The sequence below is a fragment of the Castanea sativa genome, chromosome 11, assembly GCF_040712315.1.
Source record: "Castanea sativa cultivar Marrone di Chiusa Pesio chromosome 11, ASM4071231v1".
In the NCBI taxonomy this organism is placed as follows: Eukaryota; Viridiplantae; Streptophyta; class Magnoliopsida; order Fagales; family Fagaceae; genus Castanea; species Castanea sativa.
In genome coordinates, this window is record NC_134023.1 from 60,148,919 (window position 1) to 60,173,467 (window position 24,549).

The window sequence follows — 24,549 nt, forward strand, 5'->3', positions numbered from 1 at the left end:
AGAAGAAGAAGAAGAAGAAGAAGAAGACAGCTAAGGCTTTTTTGATTTGTTTGGCTGCCAAGAAAGAAAAGTTCAAAATGAATCAAGCATTTAGGATTTAGGACACATTTTTCATTCCACAACCATGCAGCTAGTCACCATGAAGCCCCAAAATTACATGCCGTTTTCTAATATTAGAATTTCAGAGGAGTCTCTCTCTCTCTCTCTCTCATATATATATATATATATATATATATATATATATATATATATATATATATATATATATATATTCTGTAGAAGACACTTTACAGTAACATTTTTTGATTCTCAACTTGTCCAGCAAACAAAAACCTATAAATGTGGATCTCTCTTTCATCACCTGACACATGACAAACAAGTTTTAGTTAATGTTCTGAAGCGTCAGGTGAATCTGTATAACGTACTAAGAAGGCAAGAACTGAAATAGCAGAGAAAATAATTGCAAAGGTAATAGATTATCATTTAGCAACAAGTCACTTATGACTTGCAGGTACCATGGTCTTAAATTTATTGTGTCAAATAATGGGCCAAGACAAGGACTGCATGAGTAACTAAAGAGCCCTGCCACTAGTAAGAGTTGGGAAATCCACTCTCAACCGACTTCAGGGTGCACCATAAATACATAGAATATAATTGCAATATAAATACAATGAGGAATAACATGCTGTTCAGAATAAAATTTCCAACTCAATGTTGCTCAGTTGCTCTATGACTATTTACAATTTTTTTTAGTTTGGTTAAACAAATCAATAATTAAACATTTTAGTCTATACTCATTATCTAAATACCCATTTGTGTTAGACATTGTTTCCAAGTCAATTATGAAAGTTTCATGCATAAAAAAAGAGTGCTGAAAAATCTCAGCTCAGGAAATTATCAGATGGAGACAACATGTGATTATCTTTTACAATAATGCATGATGACCAGATATAAAAATGAAAAGCTTAATAAATAGAATGCTGAAAGTAATAGAATTTGTAAAAAAAGGAATGGCATTATGTTTCACAGCCATGGCCACCTCAACTTTTTATTTGCATCTATTTTTGGCATATTTCCAATCAGAGTTGAAATGAACATGAACCATAGTTGAAGTGCATTACTAATGAGAATGTTCTTTTATTTTCCTGCATCAAGTATCATGACTGGTTTGTGCAATGCACGACAAAAAGATCCACCTAAAAATTTGTCTGGCAAAAAAGAAGGAAATGTTTATGCTTAAGGACATGATTACATGATAAAGCAAAGGTGTGGCTACTTGGTTTCTGCATACAAATTCTTACATGGACATGAAGTTGGGAAACTGACAATATGAAACAAAAATGAAAAAAAAAAAACGCATGGTCCCCTTGCCCATGTTATTATCCTTTTCTCCTACAGATTTAAAGTTGTCACTGATGCACAAAAGAATAAAGAAAGCTAGTTATTGCATGAGAAGCAAGATCTATTATTTTTATGCTTGTCTCCTATATCTAAAGCTCATCTAGATAGCCTAATTAAGGTCAAACTAGATGATATCCCGCGCGATGCGCGGACTACTTTACAATTTCATTTGAAATCATTTTTATGTATATTAAAATCTACATATAATACTTAATACTTATTTTGTTTTGTTGTATAATATTTATGTCAGCCCACAATATTGTTAAATTTTTTGAAACTTGATTTTTTTAATTCATAATTTATTTTAAAAAATTGTATAACATTGTAAGATTATAATATCTTATAATATTTACCGTTAAAAGTAGACTTTATTTTTCAAACTGATTAAATGATTGTGAAATCTACAAATAAGAATTTAAAATATAAAATACTTTTATATCCTAAAATTACATAAATTTAAGCAACTTACCAAATACTTTCTCAATGACTCTATTCTCACAATCAAATATGGAGACCTTGATCATAAACACCCAATTAATTATCTCAATTTGTAAATAGTAATCTTAAAACATTAGATACAAAATATAACAAAAATTAGTCTTCAAACATTGAACCAAAGGAAATAAAGAGTTTCTACTTTTAAATTTGTTCTTATCTCTAATATGGCTTAAGAGTATCTCAATTCTCTTCATAGAGTGCGCCACATGGTAGAACGTCATGCTCTCTCGCATGAGGTTTCTGCTTTTATATACATATTGAATATTGATGAGTGGGGTAAAAATACCAAACTATACATATTTCAGTTGCAGCATCCCTGGGAAACATTAGCGAGTGCACAAGAAACTACAAGGGGCAGAATTCTTAATAACTCAACCAATTGCAAAAAAATACATGAAAACAAGATCAAAGCACTATTATCTCATCTCTAAATCAAAAACATTGTGAACCTTATACAATGGGAAAGTAAAGGGAAGAAAGGAGTATAAACTTTTTCTAAGATTTTCATATATTGAGTGAAAACATACGTTGAGACTGGATATAAAATGCACAAAAAGCTTGATAGAAACTAGAATGAAAACAATCGGGCCTACAAAAGTTTTTATAAGAAATAGAGTACATATATAACATGCCTAAATGCAAAAAATTATGCATTTCCCTTTTCGAAAGTGGATGTAGAACAAGACAAATGCAATGCCTTTCCATTTTCTTCATTGATAAAGAATGACATAGCAACAGCGACGCTTCCATGCTTATTAAGATACTGCAAACTAGTTAATGACTTATTTCTCACAAATCTATCCTCATTGAAAGAATTCAATAAAAAAACCAGGATATCTTATAATAATTTGGACTCAGAGTAGTAGTGTAGAAGCTCAAGTTTCCTTGTCTTCAGCTACAACTTTTTTAACATACTAGAGAGAAACGTATAATTCTAATTGACCTTAGATAAGAAAGGTTACAACAATATGATTTGTGAATGACAAATCCTTGTACAAACCAAATACACATTATCACAAATTTCAGAGATGAAAATTGAACTTCTTTGGAAGAAGGGCATACAAATGCCAGAGTTTTAGGCTTTTTTTAGCATTGCATACTAATGTGAAATTCCTAATAACTTCATATCTTTTGAAAGGTAGATATCTTCCAAGCAATGATTATGATTCACATTTGACTCTTAAACAAGTTGATCATTTCATGGGGCTCTAGAGACATTATGCTATTGAGTGTGCTAGGCCTTACCATTGAGCAATTTTCAGCTGACAGGGGCCGGATGGGTATTTGATGGAGCCACAATTGGAGATGAAGAGGCGTCCCTCTTCCTTCCACTGCCACTACTTACCAAATGCAGTTGTGAAATACTTGGGAATGCATTTTTCTCATCAAACGCTTGATCATAGAGATATCCTTTGAATACATGCCACTGATGCTCACAGTAGCCTGGTAGACAAACTCAGCTGCACCATCACTGATGGTAGTGACTCTGTGACACCTAAAAACCGCCGGTGCACAAACTTGGCCTGGTAAGGACTTTTTAATACTTGCATCTGTGATTTAACTAAACCCAATTCAGTCAAGTGCCTCAGTTTCACTTATAAAAAAATTAAAATAAAAAAGGTTCCTCAATTCCATTAATAAGCAACTTAGAAATGCAGAGCATTAAGGCAGAGGAAAAGACAGAACCTTAAAATCTATAATCCCGCAAAAACAAGTCATTCTGTTAACTCTCTCAAGTTCATGTTACGACCACTTTCAAACACACAAAATTCCAGATAAAGGGAAAGAGAGAAATTTGAATCAATTATTCAACAAACCAAACTCCTTTTTTGGATTACTCTAATAATTAAAAATCACTCCCCCCAACAGAGAAGAGGAATATGAAAAGGCATAGATAGAGTACAAGTAGAAAGCGTAAAGCTTGCATCTACTAGATTCTTTAAACCCAAGTCAGCTTTTGCAACAGTCCATTACCATGTAACTTTGAAACATAGACAAATCAAAGAGAGAGTGAGAAAGAGAGAAAGAGAGAAAGAAAAGGGTGAGTACCTTGGTGTTTAGAGCTAATGTCAATACTCCTTGGAGTGGTACCATTAGAAGTAGAAGCATGAGAAGCACTGGTAACATTAAAATTTGGCACCACAACTCTTGTTCTTTTAACACCAGAAGAAGACCCAGAAGAACCACCACCAATAGTACTAGCACCACCCACCGTTAACATCTTCCTCTCCCTTCTTCTAGCGGCAGGCACCCACGTGCTCCTCACGTGAGTAGAACAATCAAAACCACGAGTCTTGCAACAAGTCCTACACCTCCTATGACTACAATCCTTCTTGGCTCTATTCCCACAGTCCTTGCACACTCTCATACCATTCTCCACCATTTGCTCAGAATCATCATTTTCAGTAGTGTTGTTATTTACTCCACCTTTCTTGCCACAACTCTGTTCTTGGCCTCTCTTTAGGCTCCAATAATAGTTGGGGTTATTTGAGTTATTACCACAATCTTGGACACCATGATTAGAAGGTGGTGTAATGCATGGAGTGGCAGTGAGGAGCGGGAAAATCCCGAGGCTAACTCCAAGTGAAGCTGAGGAAGGTATGGGAAGGTTGGGATGGTGATCAGAGTTAATGGGTTGGTTTTGTTGGTGCATGGTTGGAGTTGGAGCTATGAGAACCAAGTCTCGGAGACCCAACATGCTTATAAATGTGGTGAATGATATGGTTTGTGAGTGTTGGTTATATTTAGAATAAAAATCAATAATGGTACTGGCGGTAGACAGAAATGGTAAGGGTGAAATAGGACTATATGCTCTAATAGGAGAAACAGAATGTGATCTGATCTGAGAATCTTTTTGATGTATGTGAATGAATATCTGAAGTAGTTTGGCAGTGAGAGTTAGAGAGAGAGAATATTATTAGGGAGCCATTGATGGTGAGGTTGTTTTTGCTACCATTGCTCCAAGTACTGACACTGAAGTTGCACCTTTTAAAAAGTTCTTGGCTTGGTACCAGAATGATGATAATTTGATTTTTTTTTTTTTTTTAATTCATGAAAATGGCGGTGATTTAATATTAACTCGTTATTTATGTCATTTTCTTATATGTTGCACCATTTTTTTTTGTTGGGGGGGGGGGGGGGGTGATTTTTTGCATAATATATATTTAAATTTTTTTTTTTTTTTATTATCATCCAATGTTAGATTAGCCTAATAAGAAGTGTAAATGGAAAGAAGGTCTACCAAGATAACGTTATTGGTTTAGTTTATCTTAATTTGTAATACGGAATTTTTTTATTTTTCCAAAGTGAAATCCCCTAGTAGAGTGAGAAAGTCATCGAATCTTAATGCATGTATTTAATTTATTTGGAACTATTAGAGTGATATCTACTTTCTAAGAAATATAATTAAGTCAAAGCAATATTAAAAATATTTATAGTGGAATGCCTTTCACAATCCCTAAAGATATAGTTTACTAGTAGCTTGACGGATAGGCAATTCGATTCATTCACGTATAGATCATGAATGTTTGGAATGATATAATCAAATAAGTAAAATAAGATCAAAAAACACTTTATAAAAATATAGTTTTTGGTAACTTTAGTTTTTAATCTTTAATTCTCCTATTCATTTTTTTTCTTAGGTCAGTAGTTACTGGCAAGGGAGGAGATTAGATTCAAACAATAAATATTGCCATTAGGTTGCCATTAGTCATGAACTCGTATACCAATGCTTTGAAAATCATGTCCTTGATAGTCAACACCAGAACATGCTATGAGTACCTTTACTAGATTTTGATGTCTACTATTTTGCAAAGCCTCACATTCAGCAATAAAACTTTTGAAAGTTCCATGGTGCAAAAGGTTGAGCACCTTGATAGCAACTCTACGTCTATCTATCACGATCAAGAATTCCTCTATACACAGATCCAAAGCTACCCACACCAATTAAATTACTGGTGGAGAATGCATCTGTAACTTTAGGAGACTTCGGTAAGATACATTCAAAATTAAATTTCCTGAATTATTTAAAATACTCTCTCCTTTATCTTTTTAAAGTTTGGAGAAGTAAAAATAACATTACCAAAGTTACTCTAAGAAGGCTAGAAATTATACAGATTATTAGCTTTAAGGAAAGAGTCAACTTCTTCTTCTTGGATTTATTGTATTTACATATAAAAAGATCAAACTTAAGCATGCCTCCATAAAGTTTATTGCTTCCCTTAAGCACAATTGCACTTGTATTCTTGAAAACTCCATTTGTTGGTACCTTACCATCAAAATCGTTATAAGACAAATTCAATAATTGCAAGAAGGTAAAGCTCTCCAAAACTTTTGGAATATTTCCAGAGAAATTGTTTTAGAAAAATCTAAAACTTGAAGATCCCTTAATGATTTCAAAGATGAAGGAATGACTCTTTGAAAAAAAGTTGCTTCTCATGGCTAGAAATTCTAGTTTTACACAGCTTTCAAGACTTGTTGGAATTTTTCCAAACAGCATATTTTCAGAAGTATCAAAGTATTCTAAATTTTTTAAATTTCTGAAAAAGAAAAAAAAAAGTTGGGTTGGGTTGAGAATGCATAAAATTTTATATCCTGCTACAGTTTGATCTACAGCCAGATGTGTCGGGTAAGGTTGGGTTGAGCATGCTTTATACGACAAGAACCCGGTGTTTACCAGATCAAAATTCCAAAATGTCATAAATAGGTCCAAGGATACTGGAAATAATAGGCCTAAAGTTATATAACCACAACCCAGAGCATTTTATTTGGGCTCTAAAGTAGACCCAAGTGTAGTTTGGGTTCAAAATTTCATAATTTAAAATGAATGAAATATTATGAAATTGATGGGTCAGGCTTGAGTTTCTAATAGCCTAGTATGTGAGAAATATCAATTTGGTAAAAACTGATTTCTTTGTTTCATTGATTGATGATGAAAACTAATCCTAGCTGGCACAGTAATACATACTCTGTAACTGACATAACAACTAATCCTAGCTGGCACAGTAATAACTAACTACTACACGCGTGGAAAAAAAAAAAAGCTAACTAACTCTAAAAGCTAAAGTACAGGTTGTTAAGTACAAGTTTCATTTACCTGCCGTTTATGCAGTAACTTCATTTTCTTCACTTGGCAACTATAAGCTTGAGTCCCTGAAGGCTGTTCTTGTTCAGATTGCTTGGATGACTTCAACTCTACTTGTTCTGCTATTGTTTCCTCAGCTGCCTTAGTTGAATCTCCAAGTTGCTTCACTGCAACTTCCTTATGCTTCACTGCAACTGCCTTCTGGTTTTGGCTTTGACATAGTAATAATGGTATTTCTTTTGGGCGATAAACTAGACCCAAGTGTTCTTTAAATATCATGACTTGGGGACATTGCTGACCATTCATTGGTTCTTTTCGTGAATTATCAATTTCTTCATTGAGATTAAATATTAAAAATTTAAATATGCATCTAGTGTTGCATTATTTAAAATTTAATATAACGTTATTTTGTGTATACTGTTAAATTTATAAAAATATAATTAATTATGCAATTGCCTCTCTCTATTTATTTCAAGTTTAACTTCAAAAGATATTATCTGGAAAAAAAAAATGATCCTGTTAAGCATGAAAGGACTCTCATAACAAGATCTACGGGTAACTATTGGGTGTTATGCAATAACCTTAACAGTATGATCTTGCAAGTACGTATCACTTTTTCTTGTACGTAATCATCAAATTATGGATGACAAACATCTGCATAGTACTAATAATTTGATAACAAATTATCCAAGGAGAAGTAGTAGCATTCTTTTGCGAAAAATGAAGGCAAACAAAAGAAAACAACAATTTTAATGTGGTTCGGCCATAAAGCCTACATCAACGGAGTCTCTATTATTTTTTAAAGTAATGTTATAGCCACAAATTATTCCATAGATATGATTACCAAAAAAAAAAATCTATGGCAAATACAAAATAAACTAATAAGTGATTGCTAAAAGAAACAAAAGGACTCTGATTATTTTTTTCTAATATTATGCAAAATCAAAACCTCATCAAGTCACGATCGCACCTTCCAATGGAGTCATTGGCCCTCTGTACTAACTGGATCGCACCTTCCAATAGGGTCATTGGTCCTCCATACCTGTATTCAAGGAAGACAATCATCTCTTTAAACCATTGAATTGAGGGAAGTCATTTTTTTTTTTTTAAAAGGTAGCAAGGTTGACCGGTGTGGCTTCTTTATTTGAGCGTGATCATAATAACACCTTACCTGTTCTTAGGCGAGACCCCATACTCTTGTTCTGTGTGAGAATTGGGAAGTCATTTTTATGCATAAGAAGAACATGCTTTGGTTTTCAAAACAGATTATAGAAATGGTTTTTTGGGTACTTCTGAGATAGTTAAGATTATAAACAACTATATCGTTCCCAATAAATTAGTTAAATTTCTTACCCATTAAAGTTTCATACTTGGATATTCTCCCAAAAAAAAAAAAAAAAAATCGTACTTGGAGTAATTTAAGCCCATGTCTACATCAAAGTCATCAAAGATGTCTCTATATAAAGTACAGTGTTAGTACGGTGCCAATAATCTCAACTACACCAATGGTAGAAATCACCAAATCAAAAATAGTTTAAACGTCATTTTGATTTATGTATATTTCAACAAACATTTTAAGGGGGAGAGGGGGGGGGGGGGAGAGGGGACAAAAAAGAGCTTATTCTAAATCATAGAAAACAAATTGGACTAATCTTAATCATATGAATATTACCATCATGTAATCAAATTTCACATGGCATCAATATTATCAATTTCACTATAATATAGAGAAAGTACCGTGACAAGCACATGACATTGTGTGACTATATGATCCCCCTCCCTCCATAAAGGTTAGAGCAACAAGTACTATAAGAAACAATTTACCTGTAAGTTAAATTACTCTTTCTCCACGTATTCTAGTTCTGAGGAGTTTCTCTCTAATCAAATGCAACTGAGCTACAGCATCAATCATGTTCATCCTTTCTCTTGGAGATTCCATAGAACAAGACACTCCAATTCCAAAAATCAAAATCAAGCACTCCAGAATTTTGGGACTTCCTATTCGATTTTGAATGTGAGTATCATTTGTCCTTGTTTCCATACCTTCTCTTTCCCTAAGTATAATAGGATCCACAACGTTAATGACTCGTTCGGGCAATGCTCCTTTAACAAAATCATGAAGGTTCAAGTTGTCTTTAAAAATGTTATCCGTAGGCCTTTTTCCTGTGAACATCTCCAATAATAGTATGCCATAACTGTAGACATCACCACAAGTTGACACCTCATTTCCCAAACCATATTCTGCAATTGAGCAGAACATTCACAATATGATTGATCTTGTTTCATATAAAAAAAAAAAAATTAATAGCAAAACTTTGAAAGAGCTCTTTAGTAGCAGATAAAAGGAAAAAAATTATGATAGGTGGAAATTTCTTTCAGGACATGCTCCATCTTCTAAAAGGCTTCCTTAAGCTATTTCATGCTTGAAAGTACATCAAGAAATATTAAGAAAGAAAAGAATTTAATATTCAAAAATAGAAAAGGAACTCACCTGGAGGAGCATAACCAATTGTTCCTCTTAATCCAATAGAGCTTGATTGATTTGCGTGACCCTCGGTGGCCTCAAGAAGGAACCTTGCCAAGCCAAAGTCCCCCACATGTCCAATCATTTCATCATCGAGAAGAACATTGCTAGGCTTGAGGTCGCAATGAACAATTGGTGCATGGCAATGATAATGAAGATATTCCAATGCATTTGCAACATCAATAGCAATATTCAATCTTTGAAGAAGATTCAAATTCTTTTGTTCCTCAAGAACCTCATTTGTTCTTGAAATTGGATGCAACCACTCGTCTAGGCTGCCATTAGTCATGAACTCGTATACTAATGCTTTGAAATCATGACCTTGATAGTCAACACCTGAACATACTGTGAGTACCTTTACCAAATTCCGATGTCTGATGTTTCGCAAAGCCTCACATTCAGCAATAAAACTTTTGGAAGCTCCATGGTGCAAAAGGTTGAGCACCTTGACAGCAACTATACATCTATCATGACCAAGAATTCCTCTATACACAGATCCAAAGCTTCCCACACCAATTAAATTAGTGGAGGAAAATACATCTGTAGCTTTTAGGAGACTTTGGTAAGATACATTCAAAAGTAAATTTTGTGAATTATTTAAAATACTTTCCCTCCTCTTTCTTTTAAAAGAGAAAAGAAGGAGAAATGAAATCACCAAAGTTATTCCAAAAAGGCCAGAAAGTATAGAGATTATTAGCTTCAAGGAAAGAGTCAACTTCCTCTTCTTGGGTTTATTATATGTAGGTCCGTCTCATTATTCCCGCCAACAACAGAGGTGACAGGCAGTTGGTGCAAGCGTGTATTGTGAGGGAAGGCTAATTTGGCTGTGTATAGAATCTCAAGAAGTGTCAAATTTATAACGAGAGCAAGAGAGAAGATATTTGGTGCGAGAATTTTGGGGATTATAGTCGGTCTGATCTTCGTCTCCTTTTTTTGGTTGAAGGGAATCAAATACAGCTGGCTAAGTAGCTAACTCACGCTAGGATGTGAGCCCAGTTCTTGTAAGTCTATTAACGTACATGCCAGCTATATCCTATTAACTAAAGATAAAATATCAAGGCTTGGTGGGGTCTGATCATCTTTAAAATCATGCCGTGCACCCATGATCCACGTGGAATGCTTTAGTTTTGTCCCCTTTATATTTATTTGGTTTATTTTTAGTTTTAACAATTAAGGATTTGGAAGTGTAGCGTCCGTACTCGGTTGAGCTCAAAATACACCTTTCCAGACTACGAGTCACTAATCCTCGTATAATCAATAACTATGAGAAAATTTTCATACTGAATTTTTATTTAGTTTAAAAATACCTTTATCAACTAAATGTCTTTTAAAAATATAGTTAAAAATGTCAAATAATAAATTTTATTTTAAATTAAAAATGAGACTCTTAAAATTTAGAGTTTTTTTTTTTTTTAGGTTCATCTTTTTATTCCCTAAAATTTAGCATTTTTTATTCATTTTTCATCCAATAAAAGTAAAAAATTAAAAGAACTTCTAAAATTCAGTCTTCTTTCTTGTTACGTTCATCTTACTAAACTTTTCTCTATATATCACTATATCACTTTCAAACACACGTCCAAAAAAGAAATTACAGTTACTTAATTTTAAAATTTATCATTTTTATTTTTTTGTAAAAAATATGTTTTCAAATTATAATAAACGTAAATTGTTAACCTTTAACCAAAAAAAAAAAAAAAAACCTTTAAGTACAAGTAACTAAAGTAATTATATATGTAAATCAATTTATATTAAAACTTCAATTAACAATACATCTCTACGAGCATAAATAAACCACTGGTTTTCTATTCACTCACACCTATTCACCTAACCCATTGATTAGACGATAAAGATGCCTCATGGACCTACATGTCATGTTAGTTTTCTTTTCCTTTCTTCTTTCATTTATTTTATACATACATACATACACATACATACATACATACATATATATATATATATATTTATATATATATATTATCAACTGCAGATGACGAACTAGACCCATCTCATGATAGACTTAATTCATACGTTAATCATTTTAATTTAACAACATTATGACAAATTTAACTAAATTGACAATATATTATTGTACAAATTTTAGCTACAAATTTTTTTTTTTTTTTTTTTGAGAAACACACACACACATATAGGGGAAGGAATGAGATAAGGGAATATATTCACACACCCATACCAAAACTGCATGCAATTTTAGCTACAAAGTTGGTTATAGCCTAAGGTTACAATCTTATATAACATCATTTACATTACTACATATTTCAAAAAGCTAACTATTGAATTGCATATTCTTTACATTTTCAATACATATGTCAAATTTTGTACTAATAAAATATTATTTACTATATAATCTATAATATTATATTTTAAGCATAATTTAAAATACAAAAACTTACAATTTAAACATTTTATTGATGATATAACTATTGATTTTTAATTTTTTAAAAATTTTGCAAGTATAAAAAATATAAGAAGAAAATTTAATCCAATGATGGATTTATCAAAATTCATCTCTAATAAAAAGATATTGAGTAAGGTTGTGCCCTTAATTTTGTAACTAAACTTTGTCCTATATATTTTCATTTGATGGAATTACCCATTCAGTTCAAAACAAATACAAGTGCATTTCCATCAATAAGTAAAACTCTCATATATAGTGCATTTGATAAATTATGTTTTATAACAGTGTACTCTTGACGCATGGTTACTTTACAAGTATAAGTGTTTGTGGACAGTGGGAACAAGAGCCAGAGTTTAAGTCTACAGAAGAAAGCTTCACCCACATATATTTAGATAGAGTTTCGTAACCTACTTTTATTAAAAACATGGCTAAATATTTGATTTTGCTCAACTTTTATATTTATCTCCACTAAAAACACAAAAAATAAAAAATAAAAATACAAGATCAAATAAGATTAAAAAGAAACTGACAAAAGACTTGCATCATGGGATTTGAAACTATAGGTAAACAATTTAAATTTCGGTCAAATCTCAGGTGGGTAAAGTGTCAAATTTCAAACTACAGGTCTGCAACTTTAATTTCGGCCAAACTATAGGTGAGTAAGTTACAATTTGCCAAAAAAAAAGTTATATTATACTACACTTTACAATTTATTTTATCCTAGTTGGATTAGAATTTTTATTGTAGATCTTATTTATTTTATTTCTACATATTTTTAACCGATAAAGGTATATTAAAAAATATGAATATACATACTTTTAAAAAAATAGAGAATAGAAGAATTAATTGAATCGAAAAAAGGATCTCTTAAGAAATTTGTTACTAGTAAAAATAAACATTTAGATGAAATTTTTTGTGGTATAGATTTATTATCAAAACTACAAGTTATAAAGAGCTTTCAGAATAGACAAATATACTTTGATTAAAAGATCTAAAGTTATATAAAATGAGTTGTCTAATTCTTTTCCAAATACATTTATCGCTTATAGAAGTTTTTTGATAGCACCAATTACAATTTCTTACGCAAAAAGAAATTATAGAATTTTTTTTATAGTACCTGTAATGGCCACGTACAGCATTTTTGTGCGTCCAGTATTTTTTGTAGGGTCTGTGCATTATTTATGAGATTTATAAGTACTTTTTTTCTAAAAAAATAAATTTAAAATAGATTTTATAATATTATTTATACATTTAATAATTATTTTATTACAGTATTTAAAAATGGTATTCAATCTGATTTGAGAGTCTTGTAATTTAATAGGATTTTATGCTTATATTTATGAGAGCCATGGTTGGAATAATTTTTTTTTTTTTTTTTTTTTTTGCAACTATCAAATTTTTAACAATAAAAAATATATTGGGTGTGTGGCACACGTGGGTTCCAGCCCACACTTGATGGAATGGCTCAATTAATGAGCTTGTCTCTAAAGTCTTCAAGCCAACCATCTGCAACCATGTCTCTTAATCAGACTTAAGCGTGTCCCGGAAGAAGAAAATTGGCTGAAGAAAAAGAAGCTGCCTGTACAAAAGTCAAAGTTTGTGTGCTTGCACTTATCGTGGCTTAATGTGAAGAGTGTGGAAAGAAGAAAATAAGAAAAGGTGAAGAAATAAAAGGAAAGGCCATACGGCCATTTGTTGCAGAAGAGAGAAGAGTGAAGAGGAGTAGGATCCGGTGCAATGCAATTTACCTCATTTATCTCACAATTTTTTTTTCTTTTTACTTTTTTAATTTTTACTTTTTACTTTTTAATTTTTATAAAGTTTGTCTTAACTCTTTTTTTAGTCCATGATTGAGATTAAAAATTGTTTTTTGCAATTATCAATTTCAGTCATTAAAAGCAATTGCATTAGGTGCAATACTCTATCTCAATCTGAGTGAAGAGAAGTCCCAAGTGAGTGAGACTGAGGACATTGTAGTCTTGTAGACCTACATGAGTGAGAGCAAGCAAAAGAGAAAGAGAAATATATAGAGAGCAAAAGAAAATTATGAGAAATATATAGTAAGAAAGAGAGCAACGTGAAAAGAAATAGAAAGTTTTTTTTTTCTCATGTTGAATTTTTAAGTGCTGTAATCTTTATTTAATATGGTAAAATTATTCGAAATTTGTTTCGTGGTTTTTCTCAAGGAGAAATGGTTTTCTACATAAATTTTTGTGTTCTTATGTAGTTATACTTCCGCTGTGCTTACTAAAATCTATTCGCAGTTATATGAACATTTTTCCCAACAAAAGAGAGAGAGAATGAAAAACTAGTAAATTTACCACATTATGAATTGAAAGAAAATATTAGCAAAACTTGAATAGAAAAAATTAAATACCAATTATGTATTTCAAAAAGCTAGAAGATTTGGTGTTAAATAAACAAAATTTCTAACACGTATAGTCCCATCTAGTTCTAATTCTACAAGACGTGAATGTCGGTTAATGGGTTTCCAATCTTTACATGACCACATTCATTTTTTTTCTAAATTTCCATTGCCAACTATAGTCCAATCCATCGGATTCCTATGAAGAAATTGTTAACATAGCAGGAAAAAAAAATGCTTCAATTGATTATTATCAGCAAGGACAATTTTTAAATTTTTTTTTTTTTTAGATTAATAAATTCGTAATCTTCACCCAAAAGACCAAAATCCTCGTTATTGTTTAAGAATATTGGTGTTGATAAGGTTTTAATTTTCAGTTGTGGAATGATGTTTGATGGATGTACGAAATGAGAGAGAAACAATTAAATTTTTTTTAAAATTTAATAAAATAAAAAATATATTATTATGTGAATGTTTTTGAAAAATGGCCTAAAAAGAAATAAATTTTTATATTAAAATAAACTAAATTTTTGCATGTGATATATTTATTAAGTAATGCTATAGTTACAAACTATTTTATAATAGTTTTACAAAATGTTAATGTGACCAACTTCTTATTGGTTTTTATCTAAACCTACTATTAATTTCACTTTTTCTTTACCAATAATTACTCACTACATTAACCATTTATAAAAAAATTTATAAAAAAATTTATATCTCTAACATTATTCATATTTATTTGATTTTTATGTCAAAGATAGATATTGAGTGAATTAAAAGACTGCTAGACTTCGTAACCAAGGTCCACACTACACATGCAAGTGACCCTTGTCACTATCATGAACCGCCCCAATACAATTACTTGGAAAACATGGGTCCTACTTCAAAATTAAATCTCATTCGTATGGTACACAATAATTTTTTCGTCACTAAGGACTGATTTAGTATATGTGTTTAAAAATTAAAAATTGTTGTTTAAAAATATTTGTGAAAATACGTGTCGGTGAAAAGGTCCACACTACACATGCAAGTGACCCTTGTCACTATCATGAACCGCCCCAATACAATTACTTGGAAAACATGGGTCCTACTTCAAAATTAAATCTCATTCGTATGGTGCACAATAATTTTTTCGTCACTAAGGACTGATTTGGTATATGTATTTAAAAATTAGAAATTGTTGTTTAAAAATATTTGTAAAAATACGTGTCGGTGAAAAAGTGCGTTAAAATGCGTGAAATGTTGTTTAAAAACTGAAAATGGTTGTTTGAAAACAACCACCAAACACCCCCTAAGAGATTTTAGCTTTTTTTAAAAAAAATTAGTTAACCTATCACCCATGTTAAGGTGTTAAAATTCAATTAATAATTGACACATAAAGATACTAGATTTAGGTACGGGAAAAGGTGTATTGTTAGCGTTAACTAGAGTTAGGAATAGAAATTTTTTTCAAATACTAAAGAGAAGAGAGGGAAGAGATGATAAGACAAAAGAAATGAATAATAGCAAGAAAAGGAGAAAGAAAAAAAATCAATTGTCTTGTGTATGTTTGGAAATAGGGAGAGAAGGAGAAAAGAAAAGAGAATAATATATTTCTTTTTCCTTTGTTTGGATTGCAACGAGAAAGAAAATGAAAAGAAAATATATGTTTCTTTCTACTTTTTATACTCATATAAATGTAAAAGACACATAAAAGTTACGGGCAAACCTCATATATATATATATATATATATATATATATATATATATATATATATTTTTTTTTTTTTTTTTTTTTTTTGCTAAAACCTCATGTCATATTATGTTATGTATGTGGGTTCTATTCTATTATTTAAAAACCATTCTCTCTCTCTCCTGTTCATCCAAAAAAAACCACTCTCTCCTTTCAATTCCACCCAATTTGGACAGATTGCAAATATGTGGACTACATATCTTCTCATTTCTCTTCTCTTCCTCTTTCCTCCGGCCTTTCCAAACAGATTGTAAGAGCAACCACATCAGTCCAGTTAAAATCATCTAAAATACAAAAAATACCAATTTTACACATTTTGAGCACACATCAGTAAGTGTAAAAAGATGCAAAATTGTGCAAACTGATCCCCGAGCTACAGTAACGTGTAAATATACACGGTTACTGTAGCTCGTTTATCCCTTTTTTTATTAATTTCCATTGGCTCCTTTTTTTCTCTCTCTTATCCATGCTCAACAACCCAGTTAACTGCTCATCTTCGTTTTCCTCAGATGCACACAAACACACCCATAAACAAACACACATAAATCATCACAGCTATACACTTCTCAAAAAAAAAAAAAAAAAAAAAAAAAGAGATACACACAGATAGTAGATCGGAGCTCGTGGCTGTGGATCGGACCTTGTGGATCGAAGCTTCGAGCTGGTGGATCGTGGATCGGAACTCGAAGCTCGGATCGGAGCTGGTGGATCGGAGCTGGTGGATCGGAGCTCGGATCGGAGCCGGTGAATCGGAGCGGATCGGAGTCGGTGGATCGGAGCGGATCGGAGCTCAGAGCTCGGATCGGAGCCAGTGGATCAGCGCGGATCGGAGCCGGTGGATCAGCGCGGATCGGAGCTGGTGGATCGGCGCGGATCGGAGCTGGTGGATCGGCGCGGATCGGAGCTGGTGGATTGGACGGATCGGAGCAGATCGGAGCTCGTGGAGCGGACGGATCGGAGCGGATCCGAGCTCGGAGCTGGTGAATCATGGATCGGAGCTCGGATCCGAGTGGATCGAAGTGTTAATCGAACTAGCTAGAGAGAGAGAGATTCTGAAACGGGTAGAGAGAGAGAGAGATGATCTGAAACAGGGATGGTAGAGAGAGAGATGATCTGAAACGGGATGGTAGAGAGAGAGAGAAAAAAAAAGTCTGAAATGAGAAAGGAGAGAAAGAGAGAGCGAGAGAGAAAAGAATGAGAAATGAGAAAGAAGAGAGAGAGAAAAAAATCATAAATGAGAAAGAATCAGAAATGAGAAAGAAGAGAGAGAGAGAAAAAAAATCAGAAATGAGAGGAGAGAGAGCGCGCGTTTGTTATTTAAGAAAAATAATAAAAAATTGTGAAAGTATTGTTATTTAATTAAAAGATGGGTAAAATAGAAGAACTGATGTGAAGATTTTGTAAAAGTGATAGTGTAAAATAGAAAAGGTAGATTTTTTGTGTAAAATAGAGAAAAATTTTAAAAGAGCTGATGTGGTTGCTCTAAGTTTCTCTAAATACCTGGTTCCTTTCACACCATAGACCCCACTTCCCACATGGGTGCACGCTGCACAGTAATCCTTGCCGGACTCCTGGCGCCACATTAGCCCAAACCCACCTTCCCCATTCCATCATCAATTACACAATGACTCACTCTCTCACTATAGCTTACACAAATTAGAGAAAGCAAGAAAGAAAATAAAGAGCGAAAGATATGGAGGTCAAAATCAAAGGACTTAACGTTTGACATGATAGGCTGTTTTAGTGGGAAGTGCTAGTGTGTGTAAGAATGGCAGAGAGAAAGAGAGAGAGAGAGTTATTGATGTCTATTACTGCATCGGGAAATAGCTCCTGCGCTGTTTTCACGCGTTCTCTTGCTAACGACAGCTCCATTGGGACCCACATGCTCATGCAGTTGGTCCCACTGATCAGCCAAACTAGCAGGGACAATCACAATGTGTGAGGGAGAGAGTCACACCTGGTGTCAGTGATAGATAAAAAGAATCCAAGTTGGTACATGCATTTTCTCGTTCAGTGAGTCACCACTGTATATATCAGAGTGTCTCATACAGTCGTCAATTTCTTTTTCGCGTAAATGCATATTTAGTACTTATATTTTAACTCGATTTTTATTTTAATTTTTATATTTTATTTTTATAATTTTTAGTATTTAAATTAATTAATACGTGACATTTAAGTCTTTATTATCATTTAACTAATAAAAATGCTGACGTGGCTAACGACACAGTAAAATAATAATTAAAAAAATCTATTTTAACATTAAAAAATAGTCATATTAGCATTTTAATTAATTTTAATTAAATAAAAAAATTATAAACAAAAAATTACAGATCTAAGAACAAGAACTTGTTCTTCTTCAATCAAGAAAAAATCCCAGAACATCAAACCCAGAATCAAGAAAAAAAGCATGAATTATAAACTCTTAAAAGTTTTAATTTAAACAAAGAAAATTATTATAAAAAAAAACTCTTTACACTAGAAAACAAAACAATTGCCTAATAGGCCCCTTTACTAAGGTAGGGAAGCAGATACTTTTCATTCCAACTTCCTAGCATTAAACCAATTGAAATAGTAAGAAGAAAAATAAAAGGGATATTGTTAAAAGAAAATTTTAACCTTTTACTCTCACATCTTAAAGAAGCTCATATATATATATAAACAAACACACACACAAATAGAGAAGGAATGAATAGGTATTGTTTTAAGGTTTGATGTCTTTGGGTTTGCTCTTTGATTCTGGGTTTCATGTTCTGAGTTTTTTTCTTGATTGAAGAAGAACATTGAAGAACAAGTTCTTGTTCTTAGATTTGTAATTTTTTGTTTTTAATTTTTTTTATTTAATTAAAATTAATATAAATGCTGACGTGGCAATTTTTTAATGTTAAAATAGATTTTTTAATTATTATTTTACTGTGCCGTTAGCCACATTAGCATTTTTTGTAAGTTGAGTAACGGTAAGGGCTTAAATGTCACGCGTTAATTGGTTTAGGGATTAAAAGTAGTAAAAATAAAATGTAAGAACCAAAATAAAAATCAAATCAAAATGTAGGGACTAAAAGTGCATTTACGCCTTACTTTTTTTTCTACATAACCACATTCAATGTTCCTTTGTGACGTGCTTGACGGGTCTTGCAAGTAACACGTGGCCACCTTCATTATTCAATCTATCGTATTCCTATGAATAAATTTATAACATCATTGGGAAAAAAAAAAATCAATGCTCAAGTTGAATATTAGCAATTTTTGTTTTAGCTAAGTGGTACAATTGGGTTTTTTTTTTTTTTGGGTGTGAATACAGACTAAGTTTGATTTCACTGCTTAGGTGCCCAGGGAAAATCACATATTTATAATAAGGTAGGGAAGAACAAACTAGATACAGAGACTTGAGGGATTATAGAAATATCTTTTTTTTTTCTTCCCTATTTTCTTTTTTTCCCCTCCACTTAATTAATAAGGGACATTTGACAATAAAACAAAAGGGAGGAAACTTCCCCCATCGACCTCATTCAATATTGGACAAATGTTTTTTTTTTTTCAGACTTTTTTTTTTTTTTAGTTTATTGAAAGTGAATTATGATAAATTTACCATTAGATTGAATTTTCTTATTATATCTTCTATGTTTGCAAATTTTCAAAAAAATCAAATATCGATAGCTATGTCATCAAAAAAATATCTAAATTTATGTTTTTGTAGTTTTAAACTATGCATAAAAAATAAGTTTATGGATCAGATAGTAAATAATATTAAATTTAAAAGAAATTTGACATGCATATTAAGAATATAAAAAACATTTAATCCAGTTGTTAGATTTTCAAAATATGCAGTTGTAAGTGCACAATTGCACCTGACCCCAAGAACAGTTACGGGCTCAGGCCCAATGAGCTTTAAACAATACGAATTTGTAGAGTGTGGGCTTGAAACCTAGGTTAGAAGTGTTTGAGGATTAAATGACAAGCTCAAGATTGCAAGTACTTGGAAACAACAAGGAATATTGTAAATCAGCCTCCTCGGACGTAAGCCGAGGATTGTTTTTATATTATCTCTTTCTCTTTTTTTTCTTTTCCTCTCCGATTACAAAAAAGTCAGTCCCTCTTTTTAGTTTTAGGTTGCTCCTTAAATACTCTTCTTTTTGGTAGCTTGTACACGTGTTATCCCAACTCCCCCTTAGCTTAGATATTTCTTTTCTCAGTGCCTTTGAATAGTAACCAGAAGTTTCCCTTCCACTGTTCAGGTGTCACTTCCCCATTAATGCGACCAGGGTGGTAGGTGCAGAGTCTTTAATGTGGAGGTGGCAGCCTTTATCTTTGGTATTTCTTTAACATAGATGTTTCTAGGACATTCAAGGGTTCACCCCCTTCAACCATTGGTCTTCACCGTGTCACTCTCTAACCTTTACAATGAAATCCCAGGTTCTCCGATGTCTGTCCAAGGGGAAAATCACCCTCGGCTGGATCCTCGGATCCTCGGCACCTGGGCCGACCCGTAGTACTAATAAGTTCTAAAACCAAGAGCAGGTCGGCCTTCCTTAGCATGGCCCAAAGGCCCACATCCCTATCAGGGTCTTTTTACTCCCCACAGCAATCATGTTAATTTTTTAGTAAGAGTTTAAAACATTTTTCTTAAAAGTAGTGTAGAAAGAAACTTTATCCTTCAATATTTTCCAAAGTTTCTAACCCTACACATTTTAGAACTTAGAAGTCAAATGTACAAAATACTATGTTCCACTGAATTTCTTTTAGTAATTTTATAATTTGTTGAAGTGGGAGATTAAAAATTATAGAAAAAAACGTGGTCATTTGTCTTAAATGTTATAAAAAGTGATGGATCACTTATAGTAGATCATTTCATCATGTGGTAAAATTGTGTGAGATTGCAAATTGGGTGGGTCTTAAATTTATTGAAAAATATAGTTATTGTACATACGATTTATTTGGTTTTTATGTGGAAGAGAGTTATTGTTTTTTTTTTTTTTTTTCCTTTGCTGATTAAGAAAAGGTGGAATAGTGGGAACAATTCACTTTCTACCATGTAGAGTTAAACTCCCGCTCTAAATAACCTTGTTAACTCTGGTACTAATATTTTCTATGTCTCGAATCTTAAGATTAGATGGACGAGATACTTGATCACTTAACTCTTATAAATAATAAATAAATAAAAATGAATCTTGGAAGCAAGTGTGTGAAAATATGTGTTGATAAACAATTTTTGTTGTTTAAACACCATTACTAAACATGACTTAACTTTATAGGAGAGTTATGATTGAATTGCAAAAGATTGTTGGACTTCTGATCAGCCCTTGTCAAATTACATGGGTCATTGTCAAGGTATAGACAACCCAAAGCAATTTGTAGCTCACATAATCACGGTTAAAAATAGTCTCACGTACAGTGAGTCGTGTTATAATTCCACGAGACGTGCACAACGGATTGAAGGGTCTCTAGTATCCACATGACCACATATTCATTGTCAATGATATTCCAATGAATCCAATCCATTGTATTCCTATGAAGAAATTTCTACGTAGCAGGAAAAAAAATGATGCTTCAATTATAAAGCAATTATCATTTTGATTTTTTTTTAATAAGAATAGATTTTCATATTTGAGTTTACTTAACGTGAGCTCCCTTTTTTTTAATATTAAGTATTTGATGATGCCGAAGAAATCACCAGTAAGCTGCGGGTACTCCTCCTTCTTCAAGCAACACCTACAAAGAGAAAATAGGTGATCGACAGAGAGCACCGGTGTGGTGCCGGCCAAGAACCCTCCGACGATCAAGTTAGAGTCTTTTAAACAACCCTAGAATGCCAGAGTTGAGGTAATTGTGCGTACCTTTTGTCATGAGGGTTTCTGGGGTTTATATAGTGGTGTAGAGCCGAAATAAACGCCTTGGCGAGGAAGTACTTTCCTTTTAGGAGAGTAATTCGCGGATCTTTGCATATCGTATAGAACTCTTTTCCTTATAGGGATCTTTTTGACTAAGACCAAACATGTAGCGAAAGAACTTTCCTTATATTCATGTATGTGGAAAGTCAAGATAGATTAAGAATGGAGGTTGGATTACTCCTTCAGCTTTTTTCCTACCAAGGTCGTCAACCAGCGTGCACCTCCTATACTGCCGTCAGCCTGGATACGTCGCCAGATATACCGTCAGCTAGGGACCTTCACAAGCTTGGCCGTCAGCTTTGGCTTCACTATCTTCATCTTTTAGCCTAACGTCGCCACTTAAGGGGTGTGGCTTTGAACGTCAAAAGCAGTGTCAATGACACTGGCTGACGGATAGTATATTTCCATCAGCTTCTTGATGTGCCGTCAGCACGTAATAACGTCACTTATCAGTTGCCCCCCACTCCATTATCCCGTTAGCTATGGGCGGCGGGTCATGGAGTTGGTGTTACCAGGGAAATGGTGTTTGCATGGTGATTTGTGCCATGTTCATTAAATGGTGGGACACATGTCATAGACTGATTGGCTCCGCGTCTGAACCAACGCGTCGCTTCGTCTTCCGCGCCTCCTCTCTCCTATATATATGCTTCGCTATTTACCATTTTCCCACTTTTTCCGTCTTGTCCATCTTGAGAGAACGAATCCGTCACTGCCAACCTTATCACATCGTCAATCGCGCAGCCGTCAGCTTCCTGAGACCGTCCTCCTACACGTAAGTTTTCGCTACTTTACTTTTTACTTTTTATAGTGTCGCCCTTTAGTGAAGTCGTCTGCCTAGGATCTTAGAAAGAAACCCGTCGTTTGTAGGTAGTCAGATGTCTAGGGAGACGCCGAGTGATCAATCGTCGATCCGCGACGGAGCGGGTTACGACGAAGTTTTCCCGTCAGGTCGTGAGCCCGCAGAGGGCCTATCCTGGTCGTCAGAAAGAGAATCGTCAACTCATTCTGACAGTGAAGTAGAGAGTTCTAGAGGAAGTGGGGTGAGCGGTGATATAGACGATGAAGACCAGGGGATTCATGAAAATGCAAGTATCAGTGACGGGGGTGAGAGTGACGGCGACGAGGAAGCCTTAGAGAGCACCTCGGGATCCTCTGGTGATGACCGTCCTTTCATCTTACCCTCAGAGTGGTCCGTCAACAATTTTCTCCCAACGATGTCGGAGAACATTTTTAAAAGTTTACGGTCCCGTTATCAAATACCAGACGACATTCCCATTCGTCTTCCTGAGGAAGGTGAGAGGTGTTACTCCGGACGAACCGCGGACGTCGGCATGTATGACGCCATGTTCGCGGCCGAGCTAAGGCTGCCGCTGACGACATTACACCGTCAGCTAGCTAATTTCCTTGGGATATCCGTCAGCCAGATTGCCCCCAATGCTTGGCGAACCTTCATTGGTGCCAAGATCTTGTGGGGTCGTCTGAGTGGTGGGAACCGTCAGCTGACCTTGGACGAGTTCTTTTGGTGTTATCGTCCTCAGCACATTTCCTCGTCAAAAGGAGTGTATCATTTTGCAGTAAGGGATAAGGAGTTGAAGTTAGTGTCTGATATGCCTGACTCCAATAGGAAGTGGAAGGGCAGATACTTCTTTGTAGAAGGGACGAATTGGGTATGTCGTCCAGAGGAGTGGGAGACAATGCCCAATGGTTTTGACAACACATGGGCATATGTTAGAGATTCAGGTTAATCCCGTCGACCCTTCTCGCTTCGTCTACTTATTTGCCGTTCTAACCCGTCACTTTTCCCTGCAGCTAACAACCGTCCACGTATCACCGCGGAGCAAGAGGATTTCATTCGTCGAGTGACGGCCATTCCCTTGGACGAGAGGAAGTGTCGGGATCTAATCACGTTAGACACTCTTCACTTATATTGTGGTGGCCCTGAACCGACGGAGGAGGCTTGCAAATTGAACGCTTATTCTCGCCGACGTGAGTGTCCTTCAACTTCTTGTCTTTATCCTGACGTTGTTTCTTTCTAACCATTATTCTTTGCAGAAATGGAGTCAGCTAAGCAAAGGGTCAGAGCTGCAGCGGCAGCTAAGAAAAAACAGCAAGAGAAGGCTGGGGGCGAGTTAACCCCACTGTCAGCCCTTAGGCCCGTTGGGAAGGCCGCGGCCAAGAGAAAACCTGACGGCAGGGAAGACCGTCCGGGGAAGAAGGTTGCCCCCACTCCTGGGGACAAGTCTTCTCAAAGGCCGTCACCTCCTAAGTCTGCTCATGGGGCAGGCAAGGGACCGATGACCTCGTCAGGGCCCATTGTTCAAGGATCCGTGCGCCGTCTGTTGACCCACAAGGACTACGCTGTAGAGGTGACGGAGTCCATTTTGAAGGATGAGGAAATGGACCCTTGTGCCGAGCAGGCTGTTGACGAGATAAAGGCGTCAGGCCTTTTTGACCTTACCAGAGTAAGCTTCGCCTTCTACTTTGGTGTCCGACCTATTTTTATACCCTGACGTTGTCTTGTCCCCTCTTTCTTCCAGGCCATGGTTCGCATGAAGGCTCTGTCACGCAGGTGCTCTGCCAAGGAAGGGGTGATTACCCATCTGCAAGAGCGTGTCAAGTTCCTAACTGACGGCCAGATGCAGTAC

The 24,549-nt window shown here is 34.3% G+C and overlaps 1 protein-coding gene and 1 pseudogene across 1 annotated transcript; both read right to left on the minus strand.

The window, feature by feature from the left end:
* Nucleotides 1-254: 254 nt before the first annotated feature.
* LOC142617938 (protein LATERAL ROOT PRIMORDIUM 1-like) lies at nt 255-4,855 on the minus strand (annotated as a pseudogene).
* Nucleotides 4,856-7,794: 2,939 nt separating this feature from the next.
* On the minus strand, nt 7,795-10,459 carry LOC142615527 (putative LRR receptor-like serine/threonine-protein kinase At3g47570). The gene is made up of 3 exons (XM_075788263.1): nt 9,474-10,459; nt 8,807-9,223; nt 7,795-8,024 (listed from the first exon to the last, which is right to left on the minus strand). Exons 1-2 carry the CDS (start codon nt 9,793-9,795, stop codon nt 8,814-8,816), a joined length of 732 nt encoding a protein of 243 aa, XP_075644378.1. The 5' UTR covers nt 9,796-10,459; the 3' UTR covers nt 7,795-8,024; nt 8,807-8,813.
* Between the last annotated feature and the right edge of the window lie 14,090 nt (nt 10,460-24,549).

Bases quoted from the DNA above. Each gene is read 5' to 3' on its own strand.
- LOC142615527 (XM_075788263.1), bottom strand. From the start codon at position 9,795: ATGACTAATGGCAGCCTAGACGAGTGGTTGCATCCAATTTCAAGAACA. The intron at 9,224-9,473 runs GTGAGTTCCTTT...GCTCAATTGCAG, and splicing joins AATTGGTTATGCTCCTCCAG to AATATGGTTTGGGAAATGAG.